This window comes from Plectropomus leopardus, chromosome 1 (assembly GCF_026936395.1).
Source record: "Plectropomus leopardus strain MGB_pleo_1.0 chromosome 1, ASM2693639v1, whole genome shotgun sequence".
Taxonomy (NCBI): domain Eukaryota; kingdom Metazoa; phylum Chordata; class Actinopteri; order Perciformes; family Serranidae; genus Plectropomus; species Plectropomus leopardus.
The window spans coordinates 2,188,768-2,208,624 of NC_142176.1; the positions used below are offsets into that span (position 1 = coordinate 2,188,768).

General features: G+C 38.2%; 1 protein-coding gene across 15 annotated transcripts in view; it reads left to right on the forward strand.

Annotated features, from left to right (window-relative positions):
- The window catches only part of ppip5k1a (diphosphoinositol pentakisphosphate kinase 1a), a 55,472-nt gene that overhangs the window by 30,984 nt on the left and 4,631 nt on the right, over positions 1-19,857 (forward strand). For 4 of the 15 annotated variants that reach the window (XM_042490139.2, XM_088079735.1, XM_088079706.1 and 1 more), the window contains exons 26-30: positions 1,652-1,777; positions 11,724-11,783; positions 13,529-13,708; positions 17,993-18,130; positions 19,210-19,323. In XM_042490139.2, coding sequence (XP_042346073.2) covers positions 1,652-1,777; positions 11,724-11,783; positions 13,529-13,708; positions 17,993-18,130; positions 19,210-19,323 — 618 coding nt within the window. Of the gene's footprint in view, positions 1-1,651; positions 1,778-5,789; positions 5,853-11,723; positions 11,784-13,528; positions 13,709-17,992; positions 18,131-19,209; positions 19,324-19,857 lie in introns of all 15 variants that reach the window. The other 11 variants (XM_088079889.1, XM_088080000.1, XM_088079938.1 and 8 more) reach the window with 6 other exon arrangements.

The following is a 19,857-nucleotide window of genomic DNA, read 5'->3' on the forward strand; positions in this document are numbered from 1 at the left end:
AGTGTCATCTTTAATGCAGCTCTGTGCAGATTAACATTTCACTGCCTCCTCCCGCCGTCGCAGTGAGCCTCAGATCATTTCTCTCATCAATGTAATCCACATAGAAGGAGTAACTCTGCAGGCTGTTAAAAGAAAAATCCACCCCGAGTTGCATTTCTTTGTCGATTTTGTTGTCGGTGGTTAATTTTTTTAATACCGTTTGTTGACTAATATCAAGCACAGATCCAGCGGTTTAGTCTCAGCGTTGTTGTATAATTCCCTGAGAATTAAAGAACAACCAAATATTGGATCTGCAGACGTTTTTTCAGACTAAAGTCTCAAAGACCGATCTGATTTTGTTGCTTTTGCTTCTGATTTCTCTTCCTGTGCTTCTCTTTTGCACTCTTTGTTCCGACGTGCTGTTGACAAAAAGCATTTTCGGAAATGTAGGAAATCAGTAAGGAAAGATGAAAGAGGGAAAGAGCATTGACTTCTTCACACAATCCCACTCAAAGGAAGAGTTCACCCTAAACAGTAGAAATGCTGTAAAATAATGACCTCCTTCAGCTTTCTGTGGTCTCTGAAAAGTTTTCTGTTGATGAGCTTTTAGGAGGGCGGAGTGTCTTTTGCTGTAGCTCAACAAATTATTTTGGATTATCCTTCAGCAAAGTTATTTGTTTTCTGTTTGTTTTGGTCCCAGAAAAAGATTCTCGTCCAAATCCATCAGCTCACGAATTCATAAAAGACACTTTCTGCACAGGATTTTTCAGGAAGTTTTTCCGTTGTTGTACGACCTTTTTTGTTGTCTTTTGTTGCAACTCTGTCAAAGTCTATTTGCAATGATGTGCTTTCATTTTTCAGCCATTTCCCTTGAAGCTGGAGTGCAGGACTTTTGTCTCCCCCCTCTGGCAGTGACAGTAATTACAGGAAGTGGACGATATTGATTTTTCAGGGCTGATACTGATTATTAGCATGAATTCATATTTGGAGCCAAAATACATTTAAAATAAGTATGAAAATATTTCTGTCAAAACTTAGAAGTCGGAATATAACAAACTCCAAAACAAAACTTTGTTTAAATGCCTTTAGCGATCAAAACTGACACTTTAAACATTACGTGCAAGTTCTCCACAACTTTTTTTTTTTTTTTTTTAATAAAGTCAAAAAAATTATAAATAAAAAACATCTCCCTGAGGTTTTAAAAAGGGTTTCTTTGCATGTTCTGCAGACTGCCTTCTCTGGTGTTGGTTGAGTGTAATAAACACACTTTTTTATTAATTCATTATATCAACAATCGTTAAAATAAAATGCCAAATATCGGCTCCGATAATCAGACGATAATCTGTGAGCTTTATATACAACTAATATTGTTTTGGGTGAACTTCTTTAATGCTTTGATTGTGGAACAAATTGTTCAGAAAAAGTACTTCAGGGTGGATTTTCCTTTCAGCCTCTGTGTTTTAGATCGTTTCTGAACTTTAAGACTTTTCTGCAGCTTCCTGCGAGGAGCGCACAGATGTTGGTAGGAGGTGCATGCTTTCCTGTGTCTGCCTGTCTGTCCCTTTTCTCTGTCTCTTTTTTCTCTCTTTCTTGTCTCTCCTCTGGTTAGTTGTTTGAGTAACAGCATGTTATGTAGCGATAACTAACCCCCCCACCCCGCCCCCCCTCGCAGGCTCTCAGTGCGCCGGGCTCTTCAGCACCACCGTCCTCGGTGGGTCCTCTAGCGCCCCTAACCTGCAGGACTACGCACGCGCACATCGCAAAAAATTCTCCACCGGCAGTCTGTCCTACAAAGACGGTACGTGTTTGAGACCGCGCTCCTTCACAAACCTGCACAGGGCAACAGCAGATCAGAGCCTCACACATTTCCTCTCAGTGCTAAAATGTAGACGAGTGTAAGTGTGGCGTCCTGAGCGGCGCCCTGTGGGGAAACAGGGCGTGTAGACGTACTGAAATGCAGATAGGATCAGCACGAAGAAATGTGTTCACAGTAGTTAGAGAATGTGCAAAATAACAGCACTTATTTGGGCTCGAAGAAAATGTGCTTTATGAGAAAAGTGAGAATTAAAGGGATAGTTTGGATTTTTTGAAGTGTGGTCGTGTGAGGTGCTTATTGATGGTCAGCGTTTTACCGACAGCGGATGTCAACGCTCCCAGTTTGAAGCACGAAGAGTGCCGACACTTTTAAAGCAAAGCAACTACTGCAACAACCAAATACTTTTAACCCCCCCAAAAAAACAGTATCAGTTTAAGTATATTGAGAGTATTTTCACTGCTTTACTTTCATCAGGCAGCCCGTCCTGAAGGGAAAGACGCTATCGCAGCTTGATTTGCATGTTTTCTAAGATTTAGGACATTTTTAGGATTTCAGGACATTTCTTAAAGTGTACAACATTTCTAGGATTTTAGGATGTTCGTAGTATTTTAGGTCATTTTTAGGAATTAAGGACATTTCTTGGATTTTAGGACAATTTAATAATTATAGGACATTTCTAAAATCGCAGGACATTTCTAGTTTCTAGAATTTTTAGGACATCTCTAGGATTTAGGGATGTCGAGGACATTTCTAGGACTTAAGCACGTTTTTTGGATTTTGGGAAGTTTCTGGAATTATGAGATGTTTCGAAGATCATTTTTGGGATTTTAGGACATTTGTAAGATTTTAGGACATTTGTAGGATTCTGGGATATTTCTGGGATTTTATGATATTTTTAGGATTTTAGGACATTGTTTAGATGCTAGAACATTTCTAAGATTTTTGGAGGTTTGGGGTCTCAACTAGGACCTCTGTCGGGGGTTGTGGCGAATCCTCGACGGACACTTTTTTGATCAACAAGCTCTATTTGAATGCGGTTTTATGCACTCTGACACTCTCACTTTATTTTTATGTCAATTAGAAAATGGTTAGGGGCCACCCAGCACCCTATCAGGGGCCAGATTCGGCTCGCTGGCCGTCAGTTAAGTATCTCTTATGTCTTCAGACGCCATTTATGCTGGTGTCAAAGCCACCAGACTCCACTGAGAAAAACCAGTAATTTAACATCATTAAACTCAGGAGCTGCTTTGATCACTTAGTTTATGTTTTTGTGTAACTTTTGTGAAGCTGAATTAAAGCTTTAAACCCCCAAATTACACAATATCACAAACTAACTGATGGAGGCAGCGTCACACCGGCAGCTCCTGTGTTCACGGATGTTAAATCACAGATTTTCTCAGTGGAGTCCGGCTCTGTGCAGAGAGACATGTGACAGTTTCAGTTCCTCTGTGAGAAATCACCGTCTGCCTGTAAGCTAAAGCAGTGAAAATACTGTAAATACCGTGTACACACTAACTATTATTGATTTTTTTAGGTAGGACTTAGGAAGGGTCACCCGGCTCACCCGTGCACAGCAGCACACAGCTGAGCTCCACACTGGGTGCATACTGACATCTGCTGTATATAGTACTCTGACTGTGTATAAGTACCACATACAACCTCACTTTAAAAGGAGCGGACTATCCCTTTATAAAGGCATAACCATCATGTATGCCCATACATGTATTTATGGTTTTAGTAGTTTTAGACTCCATATTCATTCTAGCCACCAAAACCACCAGGTTTTTCCATCTTTTCTTTTCCTCCACACCACTTTGAGTAAAACTGGTGTAACTATTTTCAGCAGTTTGTATACATGCTGCCTCACGCCCAATTTAGACATTTTGTGTGAAGACTGCAACAGGAAACGTGCAAAAGTTAAACGTTTTATGGAGAAATATAGTGCCGTACGGAGGTTTGTAAACGTACGCTTGGTTTGTGGAGTCAGGGTAATTTCTTGTGGAGTTGCATAAACTTTTGTCTGATTATTTTCTTCTCATCAACGGCAGTATTAGCTGTGCAGTGGAGATCACACTTGTCATTTTTAGATTTTTAGAGTCGGCATCGAGTGTTTGGAGAGTTTGTTAGTGCCAGAATTTAGTGAAAGATTGATAATTGTTATTTTCACTTTGAACGGCAAACAATATGATTTTTATTATTGGTGCTCTCGCATGTATAAAGCAACTGTTCATCAGTACGTGTCCGTTAACTTTCCCTCATTCTCAAAGTCATGATTTTCCCGTTTTTTTTTTGTTTGTTTTTTTGTGCATGCTCCATGGCTGCACTGACTTCCTATTGCAGTCTTTTCGGTGGATTTAAACTCTGTGTAACCAGGTTCATATTACAGCCAGTAAATATAACTCAAATTTTTAGTTTCTGCAGACATAAGAAACATTTGTGATACTTTAAGAGAAACATGATAATCTGATGTATTTTGACTCAATAGCAGAAGTCATACAGCATTTTTACATTTTCATCATCCACCTTTTAATTTTATATATATATATATTTGCGCTCTGCTGATTAATTTTGAAATTTGGGGCTCCAACTGTGCCCAAATATTATTCAATGTTCTTTTTGAATAATATTTATTGTGAAGGATATCGGTCAGTGTTAGATCGAAGGGAACAGTGATGCATCGTTTAAGGCCAGCGTGCTCGGCCCTGGTGTCTGCGGTCATGTCGTCCAGCAGGTGTCACTGTGGGATTTTACAGACATACAGTCTCCATCGTCCTGGTTCTTCCACATGTAGCCTCGCCGTTGGTCTTTGTCATCCATCTGGTTGTTCCACCTCCTTTTTGGGAATCAAAGGAAGCGTTTTTGGCTCGATACAGACGAGTACGCACAGATTGTGCTGAGTCAGTGCACGCGCCGCCATCAGTGTAGTAGAGTCTGAATCCTGGTCAGGTTCACCAGTTGATTTTTTGTTGTTGTCTCAGGACATGACCGAGAGGTTGGACGGCGTTTAACCCTTTAAAACCAGAATGGACATCATTTTTTCTTGTGCTGCATTCAGATGCCTTTCACAAGTATTTAAACCTCTGAAACCTGAACAAAAATGTTTCACTCTGTTCAAAAACATGGGAAAAGGCAATGAGCAACTTGTAAGAAATTGGTAAAAGATGACAAAAAAACAGCCTAATAATTAAATTTTTTTAAAAGTATAGATAAAAAAATATTGGATCCAGAAACAATATTTATAATTATCAGAATTATATATTCAAAATATGTTAGAATATTTAATTTGTATTTTTTTGTATTATGACTATTATATTTGTATTTATATTACATTAAATAATTATATTATATTATATTACATTTAAAAAATTGGGAAGATGTGTTTTATTGCTCGTAGCATTTAAACAATACATTGATAAAAGTTTGATGCTTAATTTATTTATTTTAAATGTCATGTTTTCTAATTTTTAGCATTTTTTTCGGGTCATTGCCTTGTTTTTGTTTTTTACTTTCCATTTTCTGCTGAATTAGTTAATTTTCTTGTAACTTTTTTTTTGCCAGTTTTTACCTAATTTCTTGTCAAGTTTCTCTTTGCCTTCCTCTGAAGCCCACTGGCTGAGGTTTCAAAGGGTTAATGGGAGTGCTGTTTGTCAGACCTCGGGCAGTTAGGGCTGAGTATTGGGCTTGTTTTTCGAAGTTTTATTGTTCTTGGTGTGTACTCTTCACCTCCTGAGTTCAAACATTTCATCCCACTGTGTCATCAGAAGATGTGTCATCATGTGTCGCCCCACAGACATCTTCAAACATCTAATATCTTTAATTACTTTAGTTAGGGCTCCTTCACAAACTGGATCCTTAAAATAATTACTTGCTGGTTGATTTTTTTTCCACTGTTGCGTCCACATTAGAGAAGAGCAGGGACATGATAAAACATGATTATACAAGTCACTGTGGCTCATAGTAACACTAGTGAATTTTTTTTTTTTTATTTCCTCAGAGTTGTTGTCTATGCCTGCAGTAAAACGATTTTCTGTGTCGTTTGCAAAGTTTCCGACTAATGGTACGTCTGCTTCTTTCAAATATTTTTCCACTCCACCTCCCTTTGTCTTGCATGTCTTCAAACTTTTTTTTTTTTGACCTTGGATTTTTTGTTTTTTTTTAATTCCACATGGCCCTGCAGCATTCCAGGTTTCCGTTACTTTCTTTTTTTCTACTGATTTAATTATTTTTGTTTACCCATATGCTTTGGACTCTTACTTTTCTAACACTACCTGACATTCTCTTTCTAACCAGGGTTCCCACTGGTACTTGAAATCAAAATATCAAGAAAATAGGAGACAGGGAATGTCAGCGAATTTTTACAAAGGCGTAATAGTAGTGGAGCAGAAAATATCTTCACACGACTTATACCTGTAAAATACAACAGATATCAGCAGGGAATCATTTCCAGTTTACAGTATTTTGCTTCTTTTTTCTTCAAATTACTTCTAACTGATGGATGACCAAAGCTGGGGTACGCAGTTTTCCTAAAAGGGCAAAAAATGGTCAGAATATGAAAATTCACCCTCCTCCTGCAGCTCCTTCCTCTCTGTCCTAAGCACTAGATATGCACACACTACAGTACGTGTTCCCCACACGTTTATTTATTTCATCTTATTTCATTGTAGTTGCGTGCAGCACATTTTTCAGCCCCTCGTTGCCCCGTTCTCTTTCTCTTTTGTGTTTATCAGACTCCAACTTATTATAAAAATCAGCTGCTGGCTGCCTCATTGGTAGAGGTGGGAAAAATCGGTACGGCATAATATTTTAATATTTTGCGTGGCGATATTGTATCGATATACTAACACAAATAATCCAAAAGTACAACTGGACTTGTTTCAGTTCCTTGTCAACGTTTCGCCTCGCATAGAAGGCAGAAGGTAGATTTATTAGTCATTTTTTTAAACAAAGTAAAAAAAATTAGATTAAAATTTGTCCTTGATCCTGCTACATCTTTGGAGTTGAAGGATGAGTTTATTAAAATCATCAGCTGTCTGATTGCTGCTGACGACATCATTTAATTCCTGCATTTTTTGAAATTGCATCAGAGTCTTGTGTCCTGTCGGCTCTGAACAAGGTCCGCCCATCCAGTGCAACAGTTTGATCGGGGACATTAGGGGTTAACCATGTCTCTGTGAAGATGTGTTCAGAGCAGTCTGTGAGCCTCAATCACATCTCATCCATTTTATTCTCCTGCGACCGGACATTAGTCAGAAGTAGGTAGAGGAACAGCTCTCGGTCCATGTCGGGACAGCCTCGCCCTGATGCCAGCCCTCCTCCCTCTCTTCGTCTGGCACTCTCTAAATCCTGAAAACGGAGCCAAGAGAAGGAGCTGAAGTCTAGTTTTCTCTCAGAACATTTGAATTACAAAGTTTATTATGAGGATCTTTGCCCAATGAAGCCAAAATAATATTGCCTACCCCGGCTTTAACAAAAGACCATTCTAATAAAATCCAACATCCTGCACTGCCTTTACAGCAAAGTTTTACTCACATTTTACAGTCATAATTTAGTGTCTGACAGTTCCCTATTTTCAACTTCAGTCCAGTTAAAATCAGACTTTGCACTCATCTACTTAAGATAATTGTTTATTAGTCCCACAGTGGGGAAATTTGCAATTTTATTTCAATTTGTGTACAATGACACAAGTCAGGATCAATAAGTATGTTTACACGTACTTAATTAAAAGAGATACTTGGTTGGTTTCCATTGCGGAGTTTTGTTTCTTTAATACAACACAACATGGAGAAAAAAAGGATAATATATCTTTTAAATCGAGCCTGATTTATTGTCTCCCCACTGCTTTATTACTGCTGTTGACATAGTGCAAAGTGGTTGCCATGGTTACTGTGGCTTTGCCACTCTTCGTCTGGCTGAACACTGAGACGGTTGTTTAACACTATATCTTTATTCATAACTCCCTTTATAATAGACATTATGTAAATTGAGATTTCTAACATTTACTAATCTTCATCATTGAGTCATCAATCCCAAAACACTAATTTTCTCATCTAAAATGCGTAGTACACATGCCCTGAACATGGGTTTTTTTAGACAGTAAATACATGGCACGAAATACACCTCCTTAAAAAGTGCCTGGAAAAGGAAAATATTCTGCAGAGATCAAAAGCTACACTTTTTAGTCTAAATATAAACTTGACGTTTTTCTGTTTGTGCTCTCTGGTTTAATGCTGGCAGTTTTCTTTTTAAAGTCACAGCCGATATTTAGAAAGCTATTTTGGTACAATTGAAGATTTACTTCAGTGTCAAGAGAATTTATTAAAGGGCCACTTTAATTTGGTGTTACACTTCATGAAGTTTGGGGACTTGCAAGAGACAAAGAAGGTTGACAATCGAAGCAGCAAAAGTTGAGATGATTGACTTTTAGACCCTCGAGTGGGTCGAAAAAACTGGATCCAAATCCTCCACTGCAGCTCAGTAGTGTCTTTCATTTGATACTTAAAAACGTCTTCAAATGTCTTTTATTTGTAGCGGAGGTTTTCGGTGAGAAATCAGTCTCCAAGCAGAGATCTACCCGGTCCTCCTGAGCCACAGAGGACATCGTACAAATGTGAATAATAACTGACAAACAAAAATCTGCTCATAAATAACAGGTCTGTTTTTTATGGAGGAGGATTGGAGCCATGCTTACGAAAAAAAGAAAAACTTGACATCAAGAAAAAAGTCAAAATAATATGAGAATGAAATCATAATTTCAAGAAAAATATATATTATAATAATATAATAATAATGTAAACATGTAACTTTCTGAGGAAAAGAGTCGTAGTATTGCAAGATCAAACTTGTGAATTTCAAAGAAGAAAAGTCAGAATATTACGAGATTAAACTCTTAAGTTTCAAAGAAAAAAGTTGTAACATTACGAGTTAAAACTCATACATTTACAAGAATAAGAGTCGCAATATAACCTGATTAAATTTGTTAATTTCCCCCCAAAAATTAATGATACTATGAGATTAAACTTGGAAATTTGTGAGAAAAATAGTTGTAATATTACAAGATTAAAATTGTAATTTTCTGAGTATAACAGTCATAAAATTATGACAGTAAACTTGTAAATTTCAAAGAAAAAGTCAAAATATAACAAGATTAAACTTATTTTCCCCAAAAAGACATAATATGACAAGAATAAACTTGTAAATTTCGAAGATTAATAATATTAAGAGATTAAACTTGTTAATTTCCAAGAGTAAGAGTTGTAATATTATGAGATTAATCTGATACATTTTGAGGAAAAAAAGTCATAACATTATGGGATTAAACTTCTAAATTTTGGAGAAAAAGAGTCACGATATTACAAAATTAACCTTGTAAATTTCAAAGAAAAGAAGTCGCAATATTACAAAATTAAACTCGTAAATTTTATAGAAAAATGTCATGATAGTAAAAGATTAAAGTAGTAAATTTCAGAGAAAATGTCGTAATATGAGATTAAACTTGTAAAATTATGAGAACTTTTTTCATAGAAATTGCAACTTTTTTTCTTGAAATCTAAGATTTTTTTCTTGAGCGTGGCCCTAATCCTCCTCAGTACCTTTTGGACCTGTAACTAGATTCATTTTTCCTTTTTTTTCCTTTTAAAATTTCATCTCTCCTCACTGTTTTGATGTTTGTAAAGCAGCATAATAATCCAAACAGCGTTACGATGATGCAGATTTGTCCAGAGTGAAGGGTGGGAACCCTGTTTAACATCCTGCATACAGTTTATAAACTGACCATTACCCAAAAATTCAGTTTTTGTTCCTTCAGTGGACGTGTGTGTGTGTGTGTGTGTGTGTGTGTGTGTGTGTGTGTGTGTGTGTGTGTGTGTGTGTGTGTATATACAGGATAATGACATAAACACACACCTGTTTCCATCATTGTGGACGATGTGATTGAGCTCGTTGTTGAGACGCCACCAGCAGCACATGAAAGTTTAACCCTTCCTCTGACCTCCGCTCCATGACTCTCAGTGATGCTAACGGGGATTATTCTGCACGCCATAATGTGGATTAAAGGGTTAAATTACAGCTGACTGAACCGAGATCAGCTCTTATCGACAAACAGAGGAAGTGTTAAATCGTTTTTCATCCATCTCCCGTCCGTTCTGACAGAAACATCCGTTTTGTTTTGACCCATCAGCACACACACACACACGCTTTGTGAATGTTTCCAGCGCACGGATGTGATCGTCTGCTGTGTCCGAGACGTGAAAGACGCAAAAAATGTGATTATTGATGAAGAGTGATGAGAGAGTCTGTGGCTGCAGCTGAGCGTCTCTACTTTGCTGTTTTTGTAGATTTTGGTTTATTTTTGGAGCATATTTCTCGGTAAGACAGAAGCGAGGCACAAACCAGAAGATGTTGAAGTTGTCGTGAAGCGTGCAGCTGATTTTCTGTCTGGAAACAAGGATTTGTTTTTAATGGTGGAAATTAAGGCAAGTTTTGGTCAGTCTGGATTTTGCTCATCTTCTGATTTCTCTGTTTTTGGATTGAAGTTAGATTTCTTGTCTGCAGAGTTTTTTGTGGTTTAACTGGTTCGTTCATCCACGCGTGTTTTGGTGGCGAGGTTTTGTGTGAGTCGACTCATTAATCAGAGCAGTGAAATGTGAACACAACCTCAAATTACCCACAAAATGAACACTTGTGTTAAAGGGACAGTTCACCCCAAAAAATACATATTTATTGTCTTGGGCAAAGATAAGAACGAAGCTTTCTGAAAGAGTCCCTCCAAAGGCACACGGGCTAAAAAAAGTGTATTCACATGTTTAATAATTTTTTTCAATAAAAAATGATTATTAAAAGGGGTTTATAAAATGTAACAAAATAAATTTCTATAAAATCCAAGTAAAAAAAATATTAATTTAAAGAATAGAAAGAATGGGAACAAAAACAGGGGAAGTAAAGTTGGGGAAAGATGGAAGTTGTCCCGTGAGTCGACTAAAAGGAGAGCGCGAGAAGCCTGAGACACACGTTAGGGCGTCTGGATTATATATTAAAATTAAGGTGAATTTAATAATATAAATTACGGGTTCTTTTGGGCTTAACCGGTCCTTTCCTGTTTGAATAGAGTGCAGCGGTGGTTTGTGACTGTTTAAAAAATTAAGAAAAATGTGGATTTATTATAAAATCTAAATAGAATAAATATTATAATTCAACTCTCGGGTGATGCCTTCTGTTTGTACTCTGCGTTCATCTTTAAAAAAAAGGTGAAACGTAAAAAATTATTACTTAAGTGAAAAGAATTCTGCGTCCGCATGTATTTCATAGCCTCACAGAGGAAAAATATATCACAAAAATAAGAGTAAAAGTGCTAAACAAGAAGAGCAATAAAATAATGTAACCAATTAAAAGCAAGGAAAACAATACAGTAAAAATAAATCAAAAATAATTATTATTTACAGTGAGATTGGAAAAGACAATGTGCTTGTAAATGTTGAAATACAGTTGTCATAGCAGCAGGCAGCTCTGCAGAAGCATCACAGCAACGACACTCGATGTGAACACGGCGAGCATACAACACGCCGCAGTCAGGCGAGGTTTCCGTCACGCGCTGCTCACACATGCACGGTAACGTAAACTGGTACTTTGTAGCACTGATTTAATTCAGTTGGTATCGTTAGATGTTCGGTACCCAACCGGAGCGAGCATCCGCTCACAGCTGACTCGTTACAGAGCGAGATGTAAACATTGACGGCGTCCTCCTCAGCGGCGTGAAAGGTGAGCTGGTAATAGATGCACGCTTCCTTCTGCACGGTCAAACATTTGGCAAGTGTACATGAAACTGCTCATTGATTTATGGGTGAACTGTCCCTTTAAGATGATTTCACTGTGACTCACACATATATCATATTAGCCTGTTCTTTGTTTCTTAAATATATATTATCCACCACAGGAACAAAAGATGACACGTCCACCGCGGCGGTGGCTCCGCCTGTCTGGTGCACTGCAGCAGGTACGACGGCCCCCGGTGTGCTGACGCCGTTTGGTGTTGGCGCCAAACATGCAGCTGCAGCTTTGTGTGAACAGCGTTGTTTAGAAAATGACGTCAGTCGCCCAAATTGTCGAGATTTCTCTGCACATGTTGAAGCGTCTGCAGTCTTTGTTTTGGGGAGGCGGCTGCGAGGCTGTGGTTATTTTGGGGCTACACCGCTTCCTGTGAACGTCTTGTGTCACACTTGCTCCTTTGTGGATTTTCATCAATTGGATTATTTTTAACCCTTTAGGGCCCGCTTGAAAATTAATCACATTTGTATCGCTCTGTGCACATAACGCGCTTTTCAAAATCAAACTTTAAAATGTATAATACAGTATTATTTTCTACTTCATTTGAGTTAAGTTTTCTGAGACCCTAATCATAAATATCACATTTTCATTCATTTTCAGAATTTTAACCCTGTAGATGCCAGGGTTTTTGACAAGTTGCTATTATGTTTTTAGTTGTTTGGGTTTTTTTTAAATGCAAAAAAATAATTTTTTTTATATGCTACATGCTAAGGAGATTATTGTTTCTTATTATTACAACCAAGGATGTGTCATGTGATTAGAAGCAACATTGATTTTGGTATATTATTATTTTTTGTGCAGTGTCAAATTCTCACTCATACTGCTCTGCACACAAATGCACTTTCCAAAATCAGGCTGTAAAAAATACTGTTAATATTATTTTCTACTCTCTTGAGGTTTTTTTTTAACCAACATCAGTTCTTATCATAAATATCAAATATTCATTATTTTTCGGAATTTTAACCCTTTAAATGTCAGGTTTTGTCATGATGCCACAATGTTTTTAGATGGAAAAAAAAACAACACAAAAATGTATTATTTTTAATATATTACATGCAAAGTTTTTATTTTTTTTCGATAATCCCAGTCTGGGATCTGTCAGTGATCAGCAGCTACATTGATTTTGACAGGTCACCTAGTGGAAATAGCATGAATTTCCTCCATATGCCAAATCAAGTCCTGTTTTTCTGCTCTGATGGCTGTGGGATCAAAAATGTCAGTTTGAATGGGTTTCAATGGAGCATTTTTGGACCTGAACAGTCTGAATGTAACTATTTAGTTTCCACAGTGTATTTTAGACTTATTGTAGGAGCTGAGCTGCAAATTCACTGATTACACTCAAATACACAATCTGGACTACATTTAGGACACATGCATCAACACACACACAGTTATCAAAAAAAATGAAGAATGAAAAGTGCCTAAAATGCACCAAACAGCCTCTAAGGGTTAAATAAAAATAATAATAAAAAAAAAAACTGCAGAGGAGCAACAGTGTTTTTATTTTCGTCGTGTTAAAGGCTTCAGTGGAGTGCTGGTTGATTTTTGCAGCAGAAAGTTGCTTGAGATGATTTGCTGCTTCCTCTGATCTTCTGCTGTTTGGTGATCATGTTGAGCTGTTGGCTGCGTTTAAAGCACCTCCTGCACACACACACACACACACACACACACACACACACACACAAACAAACACTGCACTCCTCCTCCTCTCTGTTTTTCCCTCGTTTCCTCTCTCAAGCTGATTTCCCCTCTGGTCTGTATCGTACTTCAGACCTCTCTCTTCCTCGCTTATATCCTATCGTTTCATGTCTTTTGTACTGCTCCTCCTGCTCCTCCTCGTCCTCCTCCTCCTCCTCCTCCTCCTCCTCCTCCTCCACTGCTCTGTCCCTCCTCGCTCTCCCTCTTCTTCCTCAGAGCCCGTGGAGGAGCACCGTGTGGCCCAGTTGTTGAGGCATTTCTCCACCGACCCTAACCTGGGCCGCCACCTCTCTCTGGACGGGGCGCTGGCCCACCACCTCCACCAGTGCTCCTACCACCTCCGCCTCTTCCGAAACTGGCTCATCTCCGGCCAAGACCCCCTAGAGTACCTCTACGGTCAGCCCCTGGCCCCGCCCTCCTCCGCCCTCCCTCCCCAGCCTCACGCCTGCTCGGGCGGCTGCTGACGGTTCAGTCGGACTGTGCCTGCTCTGTGGTTGACTCTCTGCTTTGCCTCGTGATGTTTCTGCATGTTGCCTGTTTCTGTCGTTATGCGGACTGCAAGCTGGAGTGGTGTGAGCTTTTTTGGGGGGTTTCGGGCCATTTTTTGCGAGAGTTATTCCTCCCCCCTGCAGTGGCGTTAGTAGCTTTCCCCCCCCTCCTCTTTCTCCAACTCATAAACCATCAACATTTAATTCTCTTATTTTTATTTTTTGAAGGATCAGATGTTCTTACAACTTTATGGATTCATAGATAACAATTGTTTACTCAGAGAAAACTGAGCTACTTTACAGCAATGCCCTGAATTCACCTTTATACGGGCGATAAGGATACATAACATGATAACAACCACAATAAAATGTTTTAAAAGTCCATAGAAACATAAAACTGGCAGTGATGTCTGTCAGGACGGGAAACAGCAACATTATTAAATAAATATATATTATTACATAAAAAAAAAACCAAGTGTGCCATGAATAGAGGAAAAATAACAACAACAGCAATAAAAACAGTAAAAAGACAAATGAAAAGTTAAATAAAAATCAGACAAGTCTGTCATCAATGAAGGAAATACAACAACAGAAATAAAAACAATAAAATGTAGAAAATGAACAAGTAAAATTTTATTGAAACAAGATATGAAAAGTAGAGCCAAAACTACTTACTACAACTAAAGTTTTCACTCTTTTCATCTCACTTAACTCAATTTTTTGCAGCAAAAAGTATCCAGGGGACTGAAAAAGCAACTGATTTTAATAATATAGCAGGCTACTAAAAAATGTATATAATTAAAAACAAAATACTTGCTGTCCATGTATTGATACTATATTGCCATGCAAAATATCTATTATTGTAAAGAAATAATAAAAATATAGATGTGTACAAAAAAAATCTCTATAGCCTATATGAAAAAAATCTAGATTTTTTTTTAGAGAAATCTTACAAATATTTGTTTGGGTACAGGATTTTTTTAATACAACAAACAATGGGTTTGTGCAGAATTTTGGTAAAAAAAACCAAAAAAAAAACAGAACATTGTGAGGCATAAATCTTGTCCATTTAATACTTTACAGTTTTAAATTTCCCACTTTGTGTTCTGGTCTGTCCCACTTTCTTTTCTCCTCTCTTTTTTTCTTAAAAACAACACATACACTATTCAGACTCACTGTCATCAAGCCCCATAACAACTACTCATTTATCCTGAATTTACTAGAAGCATTTTCATCTAATATACTGAGGGAAGACACACTGACATTACCGTTTTAATTTGCAGGCAGTAAAACAGCAGCGCACCTCATTTTCGTTTAGTCAGTGGAGTTTCAGATTGAGGCCGCTTCGATGTAAAAAAAAACAACAACAAAAAAAAACGAAAATCTATCTTGGCAGGAAATGTAATTACTGCAGCAACAGACCGGGGAGCAATAGTTTGATAAAATGTCAAACAATAAAAGAAAAAGCCAATAATAAAATCTGAGCAGAGCGGTCAACAGCACACAGACGCTGCAGCGATCACACGGCACGTCACGCGTGTCTGCAGCCCAAAATATCAAACTCTCTGCCACTGATCTAAATCAGGAAACTTGATTTAAGCCGCGTGTGCGCGGGACCACTTATGTTACCAGAAGACCTCGTGTGTTGTTGAAATTTGCATGGCATAAACAAAGTATTTTACTTATATTTACTGACATTATTCCTCAGATATGATCGCAAAACTCTGAATGCTACGTAATAACTGTTGAACCTGGTGACAGAAAGAAAAATGTTCTGTACCGAAACTTGTAACTTCAACTTCTGGGTCTGTCACAAATTGCTATCAGATCCAAAATACAGATTACAAATACAAATATGAATGTTTTGAGCGTCACAACACTGTCTGGTTTAAATCATTCTGTCTGATATAAGGCTCGGCGATATGGCTCTGAAATAATAAAATATCGCGATATATCATTATAATATCGCAATACACAATATATATCTTTGTTTTTAAATGTCCTTTAAACTAATGTTAACAACTAAAATACAAAATTATTGAATGAAGTGCAGTTACAGTAAAGTTAAATGAAGTACAATAAAGTTATATAAGTCACAATACTGTCAAATAATAAAGTTTAATACACTACTGTTGCAATATCATCAATAAAATAAGGTTATAAGTAAGTTAAATAAAGTGCTTAATGAAATTTGAAAAGTATTGTTATATATGGCGACAAATGAACATATGTGCAGTTTCAGTAGAAACTGGGACACTCAATTTTCATAGTTGATTATTTCAATAATAATCGAAGAGGATGGACAGGTTTCATATTTTTTTAATACATTTAAACGGTTAATTAGTAAATTAGCAGTTTTAAAAATTGTCTATAGCCTTTTTAAAATAATTGCAGTTTGAATATGTTACACATTTAGTTAGAAATTAATTGATCAAATTTATTTTAAAAAACACTGAATCTGCCACCCTTTCATCCTCGTCAATTATTATTGAAATAATCAACTATGAAAAAGTGTCACAATTTTTATCTTATAGAAATTGCACATATGTTCATTTGTATAATTTTATAATTCAATAATTTTGTATTTTAGTTTTTAACATTAGTTTAAAGGACATTTGAAAATATCAATATATATATTGCATATTGCAATATATCCTTAAAATATCACAATATTATTTTAGAGCCATATCGTCCAGCCGACTAAAGCCTTTTTAAATAATTATGGTTTGAACATGTTACACATTTAGTCATGAGGCGTGTATTTACATTTTCTAAGTAAGCCAAGCCGTCGTCGTTTGTGAGGCAGTTTTACATTTTTTCGGTAAATTTAGGTAAGAAAATATTGAATCACGGATTTGTGCGTAAAACGGGTTAAGCACAGATTTGTGTGTGCGCGTCGTTTGTGAGTGAGGCCCACTGAGTTTAATAGAAAGAGGAGCGCGTGTAGTAACGACGAAAAACATACTTTTGGGATTTCTAAATAATCTTGTGTACTGTAACTCCGCCCAGTCCGACTGAGCTCTGAACGTCGCTGCAGGTCAGGTTTTGCAATGTTTCCATGTTTTGACTTCAGAGTTACAAATGACTGCGTGCATCATATCTGGAGGATAAACACATTTTGTTTCTCCGTGCAAAACACAGCACGCAAAACACACACGAGGGGAATTTCTAAATCACATGACGTCCCCCGGTGACTCCCGTCCTGTGTGAAAAGAGCTTTAGGCTGAATTTTAATGTGGCAAAATGCTGCTCTGCTGTTCAGACAACAGTGATTATCGATACTGATAACGAGGATTTTTTAATTTTTTTTATAAATAAAATGTTTACTTTCTTAAACGAATCATGCCGGCGCCAAATCTCTCAGGTATCCGTGTTTATTCAGCAGAAGTGAAACAGAAACACGTACGTTTTCAGCACAAACTGCACATAAATCAACATATCGCAGGAAGCGTCATATTGGCAGTCGAATATTCACACGTTTCAGAAACAGGTTTCTGCTGACGAAGCGGCGTCATGTCGTCTGCAAGATTAAAGTGTTTTATTTTTAAATACATCTAATCAAAAGCTTTAATGTTTTCATAAAGGCACACGAGCTGGTGTTTGACTCTGAATGCCCTCTGTCCCTCCTGACTTTAACCAGCATGTGACTCCTGCCTGTGCGCCCTCACACCCGGTGCAGATCAGCACAGTAGAGAAGGCGCTCGGAGGTTTTCAGGCGGTCGAGGCGAGCTGCGGTTTGACGCTTTGTGATTGGCTCTGGTGAAATGCGGCTTGGTTGTGAACTAACAGTGGATGAACTGCTCTGGATGGAGTGTGTAGGAGCTGAGCTGGACAGCTGCTGGTAGAGCTGCGGCGTGCGTCTGACTGACCACGAAGGCAGAAGTTATTTTTCAGACCTGCTTGCTTTTTGCAAACGCAGTGAGATGTTTCCAGATGTGTAGATTTGTGATAGTTTGATTTGTCGTCTTGGCGTCCAGCATGGTTTTTTTTGCAACATGCCTGCGTGGAAAGTGAAGGCTGGCAGGAGTTTGCAGCGGGTCAGGGAGCGTTCAGACACAGGAGCAGGATGTCAGCGTGCTGAGGTGAAGTTTAGGGTGGCGGTGGTGTCGGGTGTCAGCTGCTCCTCCTCTGACTGCCTGATCTAACCGAGCGCTGATGTGCCTGCGGGCGCCGTGTCTCTCCTCTGCCGCAGGCTTCGAAGGCTGCTCCATGGTGCCCTCCATCTACCCTCTGGAGACGCTGCACAACTCGCTGTCGCTGAAACAGGTCAACGAGTTCCTCACCAGCGTCTGCGAGAGCGCCGGGGATCCGCACACCAGGACGACCAGAGGTCAGAAACCAGCACAGTCACGTGATTCACTTTATAGAGGGGACACTCAACCAGCAGGAGGCCAGTCACAGCAGACCCACACAGCCTTCAGGATTTTAGGACGTTCATTTTGGACATTCGAAAATTGTAGGACATTTCTAGGATTTCAGGACGTTTCTACTAATTTGGAACGTTTGTAGGATTTTCAGACACTTCTCAGATTTAGGGACATTTCTTGGACTTTAGGACATTTCCACAATTCAAGGATAGTTCTAAGATAGCAGAACATTTCTCATATTTTAGTACATTTGTAGACTTTTAGGACATTTCTAGGATTTTAAGACATTTTAGGACTTTAGGAGGTTTATACAATTGTTGGACATTTCTTAGATTTTAGGATGTTTCTACAATTTTAGGATATTTCAAGGATTTTAGGACTTTTATTTTGGACATTCTAAAATTGTAGGACATTTCTTGGATTTTAGGACATTTCTACTAATTATGAACGTTTCTAGGATTTTCGGACATTTCTCAGATTTAGGGACATTTCTTGGATTTTAGGATGTTTCTGCAATTTAAGGATGGTTCTAACATTGCAGAACATTTCTCGGATTTTAGGACGGTTACAAGATTTTAGTACATTTGTAGAATTTTAGGACATTTCAAGGTTTTTGAAATGTCCAGGATTTTAGGACATTTCTAGGATTTTGGGACATTTTACAATTTTAGGATATTTTAAAGATTTTAGGACGTTATTAGGATTTTTAAAAAAATCTAGGATTTTAGGATGTTTAAAGATTTTAGGATATTTCTACAGTTTTAGGAAGTTTTGAGGGTTTAAGGACATTTACAGGATTTTAGGACATTTCTAACGTTGTAGGACATTTCAAGGATTTTAGGACATTTATTGGATTTTAGGACGGTTCTAACATTTAAGGACGTTTGTAGTATTTGAGGACATTTCTAGGATTTTAGGACAATAGGGTCTTAGCTCGGACCTCTGTCGTAAGTTGTTGTCGTAGGTGACTGTAGGTCGAGTGTCACCGCTGTACCGACATCGTGATCATCACTGAACTCGACCTGTGGCGTTTTCTCTGCAGCTCTGTCGGCCATGTTTGACGCACACAACCAGCCGTCGGTGGACTCGTACATCCCTCAGAGAGTCCTCTCGTCCTCCATCTCGCTCAGATCTCGTTCTGACAGACCTCCGTGGTGTGAGTATCACAGCGTCTCCTTGTTCCCACCAAGATTTGACATTTCTAGGTTGGCCTCGCTCGGCTGTCTCAGTTTCAGACGTCTGTGGATTATTTATGGAATACAAGTCGTCCGTTACAGCCGAACAGTTTTGACGCCGTCTGTGTTTTCTGTCGTCTTTTCAGATGAACTCAGTGAACCAACACTTTGGTCTTTTCTCCCAAATTAAAACTTATTGAGTTTGACTCCTCTGTGCTGTTTTTGACATTTGAAGCTAAATTAATCTCTGCAGTTGAGTCCATCAGCGTTTTCACGTGATGCTAGAAGTACTGGAAATTTAAGTTGGAAAATCAAGTAACTTATAAACAGCTCCTTTTTAGCAAACTTGATTTTTTTCACCTTTAAATGTGTGTGCCCCTTTGTGTCATTCTGTGTCCCCTCTCTATATTCTGAGGGTTTCTGCAGTCACGTGACCGCAGTGCAGGCGAGACTCTCAGCAGCAGTTTGTGACCTCAGAGCTGGATAATTGATCTGTTGATTTATTCAGAGATGAT